The 14,500-nt window shown below is 37.1% G+C and overlaps 2 protein-coding genes across 2 annotated transcripts; one reads left to right on the top strand and one right to left on the bottom strand.

Annotated features, from left to right (window-relative positions):
* The first annotated feature begins 2,920 nt into the window (after window positions 1–2,920).
* Window positions 2,921–5,506, top strand: znf511 (zinc finger protein 511). The gene is made up of 6 exons (XM_019119663.2): window positions 2,921–3,188; window positions 3,388–3,461; window positions 3,856–4,057; window positions 4,754–4,878; window positions 5,049–5,228; window positions 5,331–5,506. The coding sequence occupies exons 1-6, from the start codon at window positions 2,961–2,963 to the stop codon at window positions 5,395–5,397; spliced, it is 876 nt and encodes a 291-aa protein (XP_018975208.1). The 5' UTR covers window positions 2,921–2,960; the 3' UTR covers window positions 5,398–5,506.
* A 798-nt stretch (window positions 5,507–6,304) lies between these two features.
* Window positions 6,305–9,016, bottom strand: msx3 (muscle segment homeobox 3). Its single transcript, XM_019114259.2, has 2 exons — window positions 8,475–9,016; window positions 6,305–7,909 (listed from the first exon to the last, which is right to left on the bottom strand). The coding sequence occupies exons 1-2, from the start codon at window positions 8,881–8,883 to the stop codon at window positions 7,494–7,496; spliced, it is 825 nt and encodes a 274-aa protein (XP_018969804.1). The 5' UTR covers window positions 8,884–9,016; the 3' UTR covers window positions 6,305–7,493.
* Window positions 9,017–14,500: the final 5,484 nt, after the last annotated feature.

Below are 14,500 nucleotides of genomic sequence, written 5' to 3'. Positions count from 1 at the left end.
CTACGCTCCATATGACTAAGCCAATTCTCAAATAACTGCTATGATGACTTTTGTTCTACCCGCTTAAATGATAGAAGTACTTGCGCTGTCCAATCTATTAAGACTGTGTCTGTTCCCTGAATAGTGAGGTCTAAATAAAAATTTAATGTAGGATCTAAAAAAAATCTGATCGTGATTAAACCAGAAAAAATGTAAAATAAATGAACAAAAACAATTTTTAAAGTTTGGGCTCATAAACATTAGATCACTCACACCCAAAGCAGTTATTGTAAATGAAATGATCAGATAATAGTTTTGATGTACTCTGCTTGACTGAAACCTGGCTAAAACCTAAATGAGTCTACTCCACCAAACTACTGTTATAAGCATGAGCCCCGTCAGACTGGTTGTAGGGGAAGTGTTGCAACAATATATAGTGATATTCTCAATGTTACCCAGAAAACAGGATACAGGTTTAAATCATTCGAAATACTTCTGCTTAATGTTAAACTGTCAGATATGCAAAAGAGATCTCTCCTATCTCTTGCTATGGCTACGGTGTATAGACCACCGGGGCCATATACAGATTTTCTAAAACAATTTGCAGATTTCCTCTCAGACCTAATGGTTACATTTGATAAAGCACTAATTGTCTGAAATTTTAACATTCATATTGATAATAGAAATGATGCATTAGGACTTGCGTTTACTGACTTAATAAACTGTTTTGGAGTCGAGCAAAATGTCACCAGGCCTACTCATCGTTTTAATCGTACACTAGATTTAATTATATTGCATGGAATTGCTCTTACTGATATAGATATTGTACCTGAAAGTGATGATGTTACTGACCATTTCCTTGTATCGGGCATTCTGTGTATTACTGATATTAACTATATGGCTCCGCGTTATCGTCCGGGCAGAAATATTGTTCCAGCCACCGAAGACAGATTCACAAATAACCTGCCTGATTTATCTCAACTGATCTGTGTACCCATAAATACACATGAACTAGACAAAATGACTAGCAACATGGGCACTATCTTCTCTAATACATTAGAAGCTGTTGTAATACCCATTCTCTCAAGAAAGAAACTCGTAGCCTTGAGCGCAAATGGAGAAAAACTAACTTGGAAGTTTTTAGAATTGTGTGGAAAAACAGTATGTCCAGCTATAGACAGGCTCTAAAAACTGCCAGGGCTGAGCATATCCACAAACTCATAGAAAATAACCAAAACAATCCAAGGTTTTTATTTAGCACAGTGGCTAGATTAGCAAATATCCAGTCACCACCAGATCTAAATAATCCCTCACAGTTTAATAGTAATGACTTTATTAATTTATTCACTGATAAAATAGATAACATCAGAAATACAATAACAAATGTAGATTCTACAGCATCTAATACTTCAACTTCATTCATCGCACCCAAAGCTTTACAAATATAGGACAGGAAGAGCTAAATAAACTTATCACTGCATCTAAACCAACTACATGTTTATTAGATCCTGTACCCACTAAATTACTGAGAGTTGTTACCATTAGCAACAGAACCACATGTCAATATTATTAACTCGTCGTTATCTTTAGATCACCTCCCAAAACCATTCAAACTGGCGGTTATTAAGCCTCTTATTAAGAAACCACAACTAGATCCTAGTGAACTGGCAAATTACAGACCCATTTCAAATCTTACATTCATGTCTAAAATTTTTTGAAAAAGTTGTGTCTGCTCAATTGTGCTCCTTCCTGCAAAAAAATGATCTCTATGAAGAATTTCAGTCGGGTTTCCCCACCATAGCACAGAATCTGTGCTTGTTAAAATTGCAAATGACTTGCCTCTTGCATCAGACCAAGGCTGTATCTCATTGCTAGTTTTACTTGATCTTAGTGCTGCGCTCGACACTATAGATCATGACATACTCATAGATCGATTACAAAACTATACAGGTATTCAAGGGCAGGCTTTAAGATGGTTTAGATCCTAGTCCGATTGTTACAACTTTGTTTATTTAAATGGGGATTCATCTCATTTATCACCAGTAAAATATGGAGTGCCACAAGGATCTGTCCTAGGTCCTCTGCTATTTTCAATATACATGTTGCCCCTTGGTAATATTTTTTGAAAATATGGGATTAGTTTCCACTGTTATGCTGATGATACTCAAGGTACTCAAGATACTCAATGATACTGTAAGAGGGTGGGGCAGCTGTGCTGGTGGGGCAGCTGTGGCCTAATGGTTAGAGAATTAGACTTGTAACCAAAAGGTCGCAGGTTCAAGTCTCAGTGGGAGGGAGTGAATGAACAGCGCTCTCTTCCACCCTCAATACCCATGGCTGAAGTGCCCTTGAGCAAGGCACTGAACCCCCAGTTGCTCCCCGGGGCACTGGATATAGCTGCCCACTGCTCCGGGTGTGTGTTCACGGTGTGTTCACTTCTCACTGCTGTGTGTGTGCACTTGGATGGGTTAAATGCAGAGCACCAATTCCGAGTATGGGTTACCATACTTGACAAATGTCATGACTTTCACTTTCACTTTCACCTTCACTTTCACAACTAATACAATTTCAAATTGTTAGATTTTTGTCAGTCTAGCCAATATATTAAGATATTAATTATCAATATTATTATGTGATACTATAGGACAAGCGGTTTGGAAAATGGATGGATGGATGGATGGATGGATCAAAAGCAAAACTTGAATGACTGTGCTGACATCCTGTGGTTATATTCTGCAGGTGCAGTTTTGAGAGTTTTGCTTTAGTTCCTTTTGGTAGTGCAGGCACTGCTTATCAGACTTATATGGAAAACTATAAAACAAAAACCTTGTTTTAATTATTATATTACACCTTGTTTTGTATCATAATAAAATGACAAGACAGTTTCTCAATCAATCGTACACCCTGCGTGCCGTCAATGGGCCTTTAGTTTGAGGACTTTTATTTTGACACGGAAGCGCAAGGCGGGTTGTACATGTAGTATGTTGACATATAGCTACAACCTAAATATAATGCTGCAACCTGAATTAATTGAACTGTTGGGGTCTGCAACACCAAAAATTCTTGCAGAAAAGATACCGGTGACTGAAAATAGGGATTCTGAGTGGCAAGGTTTACAACAAAAAGTAAGAGGGAATGAAAATGCTGTTTCACCTTTTGGCTTCAGACCTCAACGACTTCGATTTGCTGTAGAAGATGAATATTTTGAGGTATGTAGATAGTTCGTTATTTTTATTGCACTTTAGAAAAGTTCCTTCCCTCTGCCAATATAGCCACAATTGCCTGTTTATCTCTCAATGTGCGTGTTACTTAAGAGTGACGAAGTAAGTAGAGCTTACATGACTGTAATGACATGATGGGGTATTTAGCAAAATCCTGATTTCTTAATGTGTAACGTGATTTTAACAGGATGGCGACATACACAGGCACATGTACCTACAGGATGTCGTGACGGCTACTGCACATGATGAACATCCTCCGACGTGAGTAACGTCGTTTCACCAATAATATTGCTTTGTAATTAAGCAAAAATGAATTAACAAATTATTAATAATCATAAATGAATTGGTAGATCCAATTGAGATCATTAGTATTCATCTGATTTGTTAAAGCTTTTAAAACTAAGTATCTAATTATCATGTCTATGGAGAATATCAGTCTAGGTCGTTATATATATGATCATTATGAAACTTGACAGTGTAGATTTTAGTATTATTATTGAGTAATGTCACCATATCAGATGAGGTCAAGTGCTGGGGAACCTCCACCATAAGTTTACTGATGACGTCACTTGGATGAGTGCCGAAACATTTTGAGCAACTTACTTTGCCTTGAATTGATACCAATGTGCCACTAATATTTCAACCCTCTTTCCAGTATCTCAGAGTTCAGGTGTCACATTGCGGGATGCAGGCAGTTATTTGACACTTTGGAAGGGTATGAACACCACTACAATTCATTACATCGAAATGTGTGTTCCAACTGCAAGCGCTCATTTCCATCAAACCGACTGCTGGAGATGCACATCCTGGAGTGGCATGACTCTCTCTTCCAGGTCATGGCAGAGAAACAGTGCATGGTAATATCATTTGTAACATCAGATGAGATGTTATAGGAGTGTAGAGAGTGATGCATGTTGTTGTATGAAGTTGTGTGGTCACTTTAAGTGGATTATATGCATACTAGATATAGGCTGATGATACATGGGGCAACTTTTTGAACAATGTCTCCACTGAGAATGGGTAACAAATTTTTATCTGGATACATTAGATCGGTTGTGGGCCCTGTGTCTCTCATTGTTGCACACTGAGGCAACATTAACCAAAGTTGCCCAAAAAGTTGCCCCATGTATCACCAGCTTTAGTTTTATTATAGATAAGAACAGTGGCTGCTGGGTTTTTTTTTTTTTTTTCACAGATTGATATTTTTATATCAATCTCTCACTGAAAATACTACATAAAATAAAAAAATTATATTCATAACTATATTACACATTTGGAAAGAATACCAAATGAGATCAAATATCTTTTATGTAGCGAAATGCCGCCACCTACTGGTTTCAATAGCGAGTTGCTTTAAATGCATTGCGTGTTTCAGTGGTTTGAAACACTGATTTTAATGGGACAGAAATACCAGTTGTAAAAGAATATACGAGTACACGTTTCCTCCTCCTCATACACTCTATGTTTAAACCAGCAAATGTTTTTCAGCTTTGCTAATTTTTATGAAAACGTTTTCTTTTTGGTGATTGTGTGTTGTTAATATCGATTTTCAGTATGAATGCTTGGTTGAGGGATGTGGACTGAAATTCAAAACAAGCAAAGAGAGGAAAGATCATCTTATCAGAACACATAGCTACCCAGCGGACTTCAGATTTGACAAAGAAAAGAAGAGCGGAAGGTTTGATGTTAATACTGATGTAAATTATGGGCCATTTTCGTTTATAGAAATTTGAATTTTCCTCTCATATCCAGTCATTTCATATTTTACCCATGAACAGCCTCATATAATTAGCCACTTTTATCACTTTAGAATTTTTTTATTTATCATAATCTCATGCAAATCATCAGAATGCGAGAAAAAAAGACCCAACAGCAGAAGGATGCAAATATGGAGTTTTCTGAAACAGCAACTATTCACCAAGAAAGTGAGTCGATGGACTTCTCCTTGACCCCAGAGCCAGAAAGCGTGAAGGCTGTAGAAACAGAACCAATGCATACAGCTAATCTAAAGCCAAGATATTCATACAAGTGGGTGGATTCATGGTCATGGATTCATATAAATTCTTGTTTAAGTTTCATTGTAGACTCAGTGATCAGAACTATTTGTGTTGATTATTATCTTTCCTCCAGAGTTCCATCATCCATTTGCTTCGGTCAAGGCTCAGTCAGAGGCTTCAGAGGAAGAAGAAAGAAGTAGGCCAAAGTTTTTATTAAATGCAAACAATTTACCACGTGTGCTTGGTAAAGCATTTGTTTGTCCAGAGCAGTATTTCTGTAATAAAACTTGTCAAAGCAGTCTTTAAAAAGATGTCTTGTCTCTATTTTTATGGTTGAGATTAATAATCAGATGCAAAACTTTGCAGTCGGTTGTGGCAAGGAGTTTGCAAGTCGAATTTCGAGGAAAATGTCTTAAAATATGTTCAAAAATATTAAACTTGATAAATATGTATTATGTATTCAAATAAATGTAAGCGTTTCGAGATCTAAAGATGCTTTCAACTAATGGCAGAAACATCTCGCTAGATGTTTCAGACACAAATGCATGGCGTGTAATGATGGCGAGTGAAACTCACGCAAAAACTATTAATAAAACTTTAAGACGCGTTGCAACTAATGTGTTCTCCATTCGGTTTCACGGGGATTTGGATTTGTAACACTATAAATAGCGTGAAGGTTAGCCTATATGAATGCTCGTATCTGTATGTATGTCTACTTTAGATTTCTTTTTCTTTTTTTTCCTTTTTTTTTGGTCGTGAAGTTAAACGTAAAAACGTGTCATCTTTTAATTTATACAATGTTTTATTTAGCTTGTTATTGTAATAGTTTTCTTTTTTTTCTATGTTTTATTAGTAGCGTCTTCGAAATTATTATTATTGTCCGTTTAACGCTGATTATCAGCCTAAATTAAACGTTTATCGTAGGTCTCCGAAACAATTTAATACATGGAGCAACAGTTAGGTTACAAATCTCAAAAAGCGAGTTGCGTAGCGAATGGATTAGACTTTTTATTTAGGTTTATGTATGACAAAAAAAAAATCATCTGAAGGATTACTGAATAAAAAGTTTGTTTTTAAACTTATAAATAATAACATTGTACACATCAGTCTCTGTGAGATTTATTTTTTAATGCAAAAGATTATTTTTCTAATTTGTATATACATATAAAATATACAATAATTTACAGAAGATAAATGTAAACAGTGTATAAATATCAGCAATTCTATTTGTAATTTATTCAAATGGGGAATGCAAAATCTGTAATATATACGTGTATTTACAATGATAAAAATCTAGACATTAATCTCACAACCTAGCAAACTAGCATACATGTTGTCTACTGAAGGGATTATGGCTAAACAGGCGAAAAATCAATAAACAGGCCAAAAATCCTCTGTATCCAACGGCATGTAAAAACGTTTGGGAAGAAAGGTTTAGTAAAAGTATGGTATAAAGGACGATGCTGGTTGTTTCTGCATATAGTTCCTCTTCAATAAAGACCAACAAAATAACAAGCCACGTATTTCAACCTAAAACCGGGTATCCTATCCAATTAATGAAAAAAGGAAAGAAAAGACTATTGGCAGTGAAGGTCTACATTTTGCAAATTGTAGCTAACTGGGTACAATCTTTGTAATATGCTACAAAATATTTGGTTTGCGTGAAAATACACGTATTCATGTTAAAAAGGCTCACACTGACTATCCATTTAGGCCCGAATTTGGCAGCCTATAGTCAAGTAATGGAAAGTAGCAATGTCATAAGACATAGTTGAACTGTAATCAGTTTTTTCATTTTTACTTTGATTCTGCTGTCAGTCGCAACAAGCTCTTTAAGTTAGAAAAACCTAAGTAATAATTATAAGGTAAATTCTTTAATCTAAGAGCATTGTTGGGAGTGGTACAGACCATGCACTTCAGAGCACATTAGGTGTTTTCTAACGCATCACTCATTAACAAGTGATGCTGATCTAGACACTTGACAAATCGGCGGTGCCCTCAGTAGAAATAATCTCTTGGAAATTATTTTCTCTGAGACTAAGACAATTAGCCACATAGCGTGTTATCTGTATGCTTATAATACAATATAAAGTATTTAGGGAAGATTCATTGCACTTTTAATGCCAATTTGTGGACTCATACTTTTGGAATAAACTGTAGATCACTAGAATAATTTATTTTTAATTGCTGTAGAGTTCTTTAAACAAAACAGTTCTTTTGCTCTTATTTCACTCGTCTTGTGACTGGCAGAACCGCAGCAGCTACAGACGGTGAATTGAAGGACGTGCTCACATGGTTAAGACAAATAATACATTCCGTAGGTCACTGGCCCACCGAAAAGTCCTGGGACTGGTAACGCAGGTCTAGGAAAGGAACTGGACGGTCCGTAGAGGGGTGGAGAACCAACGTGTGTTCCGAAGGGGAACGGAAAGGCGAACGCAGGTAATAATGGCTTGGTCGCAAGTTTGAGTTTCTCTAGTTCGGCCTCTTGTAGTCTTTTTGCCTTCGCTCGCCTGTTTTGAAACCAGATTTTAACTTGAGTCTCCGTGAGGTTGAGTGAATTGGAAAATTCCGCTCTCTCTGCAATAGAAAGATACTGTTTTTGACGAAATTTTCTCTCCAAAGCGAGCAGCTGCGAGGTGGTGAACGGGGTCCGCGGTTTTCGGTTGTTCTTATGCTTTCTGAGGGTGCACGGAGGTGGACTGGAGTGCCCTGCGAACAAATAACAAAACATTGAACTGATTAGTTCGACAAATTATATTACAGTGATATTACTTTAGGCTACATTAATGTAGCCTAATTATAATACATTTCCTTGATAGTTACTTTTTCTGCCGAAGCCACACGTTTATTTTCAGCATTATGAGAAGCATATGCATAGCTTATATGCGAAATCAGTTTAATCTTAAAGTTTCTACATATGGATACGGAAATATAGCCTGTTTTAAAGTCATATCGATCCACTTAACTGTCTTAATTAAACTGGAATGCGTTTTTTTTGCAACTTGTCTTTGCAGACGTAGCTGGTCAACTATTCTACTCTTGGATGACATCAGACCCTTCCTCTCCACACCTCACAATCTTTTAATTTTTATACAAAAATCTAATTTTAAATTTAAACGAGCTTGATTAAATATAATATACATAGGCTATTGCTCGATTTTCCTGGTATTTTTATCAGTGCATTTCACTATAGCCTATGTAAAACATGCATGTTTATAACTGTCATGCGTCATCATGCCACATTATTGACAGGCTTCCCTGCTGAGACACTCACTTGGCGGAGAAGTGTACGAGGGTGTCTGAAACCAGCCGGACTGCCCCTTGTCATTTAGTTCTTCCATATCTCCTCTCTTGCAGTCAGATTGGTTGGAGACGCTCTCCACTGGGATCTTTCTATCTGCGTAAAGAGCCATGGGCGAGAGCCTCAGCCGCTCATCTCCACCGGATGTCGGAGATATAATACCAGATTCAGATGACGTGTATAAAGTCCGTGTGCTTGTTCTGTCTGATATTAAAGATTCCACACTGAACGGAAGACTCAGCGCCTTGCCTTTACATCCTTTGACAGTCGTTTTATCGTTGCTTTGAGCCTCCTCTTTGTCCGCGCTTTTGCCTTCCTGTAGTTTTCCTTCTTGGGAGAGTGGCCCTTGAAAAGAATTCATCATGGATGATAAAGGGGCCATACAATAAGAATATGAGTCGTCCTGAATTTTACTCGTTCACCAGTGCCTTTCCCTTCTGCCGCCGCGCGTTTGCGACGCTTGCCTCACTCTTCTAGCGGAGCGCACTCGCAGCTATAAACTTCCAAAAGTTCTCTTTTTTCCCTGCCGCCCACCAATCGGCTTGACATTTCACCCACATGACTTTCCGCGTGCTCGTCCTGATTGGTCAAACCAGTTTCTTTGAGACGTCACAATGATTTTGAAAGAAATGTTGCATGGTTAATCATACTTGTCTTGCCGAGGTGGTTTATTGATTGCTCTGGGGGCTCCAGTCTTGGAGGCAAGGAGCCATTTGAGAAGTTTTGTTGCAATTAACCAAAGGGGATGTCTGTATAGCGGGCCTCCGAACTCATTAACTGAACTCTTATTGAAAACATACAGCGAAACAAACCACTTCCTTGGCTTATTCGTCCACGATTTCTGGGAGTTTTCTTTATAAAAGCGCTATATAGTGGAGATAGTGGAAAACGTTTTTATAACGCATGTGGGATAGAATTTTAAGGGGTTTTATTGAATGTTTACCTACTGTATAGCCTACTAAAATTAAGGCCTGCGCTAGCTTATAGTTTTTTTCCCCCAAGATAAAGTTTTTTTTTTTTTTGAAATTTAAATTCTAAATCGCATAGTCTGTTTCACCTCAAAAACAGAACCAAGAGTTCAATGGAAAAAAAAAAAACTGTCTCAGCTTTTTCCGTAAAACTGTGACGGGACAAAAATGATGTGACTGAATTGACTATGATTTTGTCACGCTGCATTACAACAATTTAAAGCTTGTCTTGGCCCTTTAAGGCTGCAGAAAGCCTCTATTGAGGCGCAACTGGCAACCCCTCACCGTAAGTCAAAGCATTTCATAACGCAGACAAGCCCTGTTTTGGAAGGCGCCAGTCTCGGCAAGATCAAAAAGGAAGCTACCTCAGGGAGAATATGCAACAGTTAACTCCACTTAACCAATTGTCCTCGAAGAGTTTAATGTCAAGGCAATACCCAGAGGGCAATCAGTTCCCACAGACAGCGCGCACCACTGAGTTAACTGTTGCCTTACTACATATTCTTTTAGAAAGGTTTGGACTTGATCGTTTTTATTATCGGAGCATGTTTACTTTGCATATTTCTGTGAAAATATAAAAGGGAAAATAAGGCGGTAGGCCATCATCCCAGTAAAGTTTCTACCCTACTTTTAAAACGGAGTAAGGCCTTTGTTCCAAGGTAAATTCAAAGTAGGCTAGCTAATAGTCTAACCGACAATTAATAAGACTTTTTTTTTCATATTGAATTTAAGCAATTTTTTAGTTTTTAAATCACGCACTTAGTTTTAAAATCATACTATGAACACATGTTCAGGATTTTATATTTGTGAGACTGTTGGTTTTATGAGTAGGATAGCGTCCTCCTTATGGATCATGACATTAGTTTGATCGGTTTCAAATGCTCGTGGAATTAAAATGTAGCTATATGTTAAAATAAAAGACAAGATAAGAAAAAAACCCGTTAGGGGTTAAAACGGTATTAGAAGGTTTCTATTTTTGTTTGTTCACCTGACAGATGACCCGCTAAATTAGGTCAGCTGTTATTAGCCAGATCTGTAATTTATATGAATCTATTTCAGAACTACTAATTATCTTTCACAACTACGTTTTGGCAGTGATTCTTACGCAAACCAGTGATGCAGTCTGATGTTTGATATTTTATAAAATTGAGTTGCTGGTGCAGCCTATTAAATAGTACATTGTTTAGTAATATCTGTTAGAAAGATTAAGAAAAAAGCCAAATGCTTTGTCTATCTGTTAATATGTCTTTTAATATGAGTGTTGTTGTGGACTTCCTGGACATGTCTTCTTTCAGTCCAACAACACCGGTGAGAAAAAGTGGACTGCTTTTTCTGCTGATCCACATGCCTGCTCTTGGTAAGTCAGTATTTCAGCGAAATCCTTGGTGAATGTAATTGCTAGGCCCATGTAACCTCCTCCCATGAGAATACCACTCCAAGTGTTCTTCAAAACCAGTGCACATATTGAAACATTTACTAAGGAAGTGGTTCTCTGATTTATTACAAAGCAAAATACTGTAAGTAGTGTAGTGTGTCTATGTGCTACTCATTACCCCAAAATGGCAGAAGCTGACAGGGTTAAGATGTGAAAGAGCCCAAACAACTTTTATATTTATATAAACATATGTGTATAGAAAACAGGACCTTTAAGACCATTTGCTTGTACTCTGTACTGACATATAATGGAATATTTTCATATCTTCATTTCATTATTTCATTAGCTTACTATCTATTCTGATTGCCTTTATCACTCTGTCTCCTCTCCACCAATAATCTGGAGTGTGGTGGGCGTTCTGGCGAAATATGGCTGCCGTCGCATCATCCAGGTGGATGGTGCACATTGGTGGCGGATGAGGAGACCCCCCCCCACACACACACACACAATGTAAAGTGCTTTGAGTAACCAGAAAAGCGCTATATAAATGTAAGGAATTAAGGAATTAATTGTATTAATTATCTGATATGGAGATTTAAAAAGTCTAGTGATTTTAAAAACAATTTTACAGTTATTACCTCTTTAAAGCAAGATTTTTATTTATTTATTTTTTTGTATGCAGAATTCTTACTTAAAGAGTAAATATTTAGCTTACCATCTACTGATTAATTCAGTAGAGTTGCCATAAGATAAATTAAATGTTCTTGGCATTTACATGGCATTAATGTGAATCGTGAAATATTTGCTTTTTGATTCTACAATTGCACAAGTGGACTGTAAAATGCTTCCGAAGATATGTATATATATATATATATATTTTCCTGGTACTATACTACGATGTAAGCCAAGCTTAAGTTCCTGTAAAGTGTGCCACAATGTCCTCATTATTTGTTAACAAACCAAGCTTTTCATATTCTTAGAGCCAATGTCAGAGTTGATATGTTAAAAGACCACATTAAGATTTCTATCTGAGGACATCGCTGTTGCCTTTTGCTTCTATATAGCTATTAAGTAATTTCCTTTGCCGTCATCTCAGGACATTATTTCATCTTTGGGGAATTCAGTGTCATGCTTAACTTTCCTCCAGTCTCCCTTGACTCTCAACCTTTTTTATTGAATAATTAATTTTTCCTGTTACTCTTCTTGAGGTTAGTATAATTACTTGAAATGTAAACACACAATGTTATTCTTTGGGAATCCCTCATGATTTGACTATTGCTCTGCCAATGGAACAATTGCTCTTAAGCAGTACAATACTGTTTATGTTAGTCCTCTGTGCATGAGTTCAAAGTTTTGCAAAGATCTGGTTCTTGATGGAATGTTTGTCTATGTCCAAGGGGGGTTACATAGATTTCTCATGCATCCTTAGCTTTGATTCTCATGTTTAAAAAAAAAATAAAGCCAAGCAGAATTCTATGCTGATTGCTGAGAGACTCTTGTGGTTGGAAAATGCATCTTTTCAAAGAGAAAATTGTTGGGAAAAGTTGTGTCAGTTATAGAGTGATACATTTCTGTTTGCTCCTAGTTCACTGGACATAAGCAAACTTAAGTGTTCGAAAACAGAAAAACTCACATAGTTAAATAAATATTCCAGATTTACATGACATTAAATGTCTTTTTAATGCCAATTTAGACAAATGTTTCAGAATCATGCCAATATCTTGTATGATGCAATAGTATTCCTACACAAATAGTTGAAGTTCTAGTTAAATTGGCATCGTCTTGGCCCAACTGACGTTAATAGTTCAAGACGTTTCATACCCTCTCCAGCCGTGCTGACATGCTGTATGTCGAGCCAATCATAGATGTGTGGTTATGCCATAGTACAGAGAGGCAACCCCCTCCTCACACACACATACACATGCCCTTTATGGAGTTTAAGGTCACAGACCTATCTCATCTTTGTGGTTTTACAGCTCTATTTTGTGATCTCATCCTAGCATGTTAGTGTCTTTCTGATCTGTGCCTCATTTCTCTTTGGAGCATGAAAACCTTTGAGAAAGCAATACTTCTAAGCATATAAAATCTTTGACTGTCATCTTCACAGATTTCCATCTTCATAACCAAGTCTATGCTTTTCTGTAGTCTCCGCGAAAATGGACCGTCTACAAACAGTAAATCTTGCGGCATATCCGTACAGATTGTATTGGCATCATGTTATGATAACCATAGGCTTTTAGACGATCAAAGAAAATCCTTGCAGAGGTTTCAAAGGGCGCAAGTAACCATTTTAAATGAGATCAGTGTTTTTGAATACTCCAAGGCACAGAACTTGAACTTTTGGCTTAAAGGTTTTTGTTTTTTTAATCAGATCTTGTTCTATGGATAATACTTTGGCTTGTCAAGATCAATTTACATACATACATTACAGTAGTCCAATTTTGAGCTTTTTCATCTCTGTATCAAGCAGTGTCTTAGTGGGGTGCAGTCTCTCCATGCTGTCCTTAAATTTGGCTGCTTTTCAACCTTTTGTGCATATTAGGTTCTCGCCCAAGATTTAAGTTTTGATAATTATTATTTTATTTGTCCATTCTGTATGTCCATTTCATTAAGTGGTAGGAGGTTATTACTTGCAAATGATTTGAGCCTGTCAAATCAACATAATTAGGCAGGACAATATTCAGAATATTATATATCTATCCTATTATCACTCACATTTTTATATATATACGTTTATGAAAAAAAAAATCCCCCTTGAAGTATAATCTCACTATGTTTGGCTTTAGGCTTCCAAGGTGGTGCCCTGTTTCAGAGATTTCCGCCTTTGACTCCAGAAGACATTTCTGTCACAGCGTGGAGGCAAGTAAACTATGTCAGAAGTCATTATAGACCTTGAAAGAGGATCAGTTCTTCAAGGTCGCAATGGTTTAGGATGGACATTTTCACAGTGTGACTGAAAGTTGGCGGATCCGATGCAAAGACTCAAAACCTTGCAAACAAGTATGTTCTAGAGCAATTGTGCTAATTGTACCTCTATAAAAATGTTAGAAACTGCAGTCTCCTTTAGTCTGTAGTGAGTATGTGTTTAAGTAACTCTTGTTGTGTTGCCAGGGTGATCACAACAGTGAGAGTCAAGTTTTGTAGAGTATCCATTTGCTTAAATGCTGAAGAGCACTTCGAAAAGTCAACCGAAGATGAAGTTGTTGCCACAAGGCACATTATGTCCGTTAACTGACCACTCGCATAAAAATCCAGCAAGTGGCATTAAGCTCCAACAGGATTACATCTGAGCATTGTTCCCAGGTTTTATAGAGACAATTGGAACCTTAAACCCTTGTCAGAGGCACAATGGGACACAGTTATAGCCCTCTGTGAAATGGTGGCCAAGATGAAGTGTTGATGTGACAGAAGTAGGCAGAGCGCAACGGCTGTATCCCACTGAGGGAAAATTAAAACTATCACTTACATATCACAATCATGACTTTGCCAAGTATGGGGAGAATTACATCTTGGATAATGATTATTGCTGTATCAGTGACAGCAAACAAGAGCAGCAATTGAAATCCCAGGCCTGCAAAAAGTGTTACGTAAATGTTAACAAAACCTATATTGCTCTAGACTGCTGTCTGTTATGGTTTCATTTTCGTTGTCTCTTT

Source organism: Cyprinus carpio, chromosome B13 (assembly GCF_018340385.1).
Source record: "Cyprinus carpio isolate SPL01 chromosome B13, ASM1834038v1, whole genome shotgun sequence".
In the NCBI taxonomy this organism is placed as follows: Eukaryota; Metazoa; Chordata; class Actinopteri; order Cypriniformes; family Cyprinidae; genus Cyprinus; species Cyprinus carpio.
The sequence above is the reverse complement of the archived record's forward strand: the minus strand, read 5'-3'. Positions and strand labels throughout refer to the sequence as shown.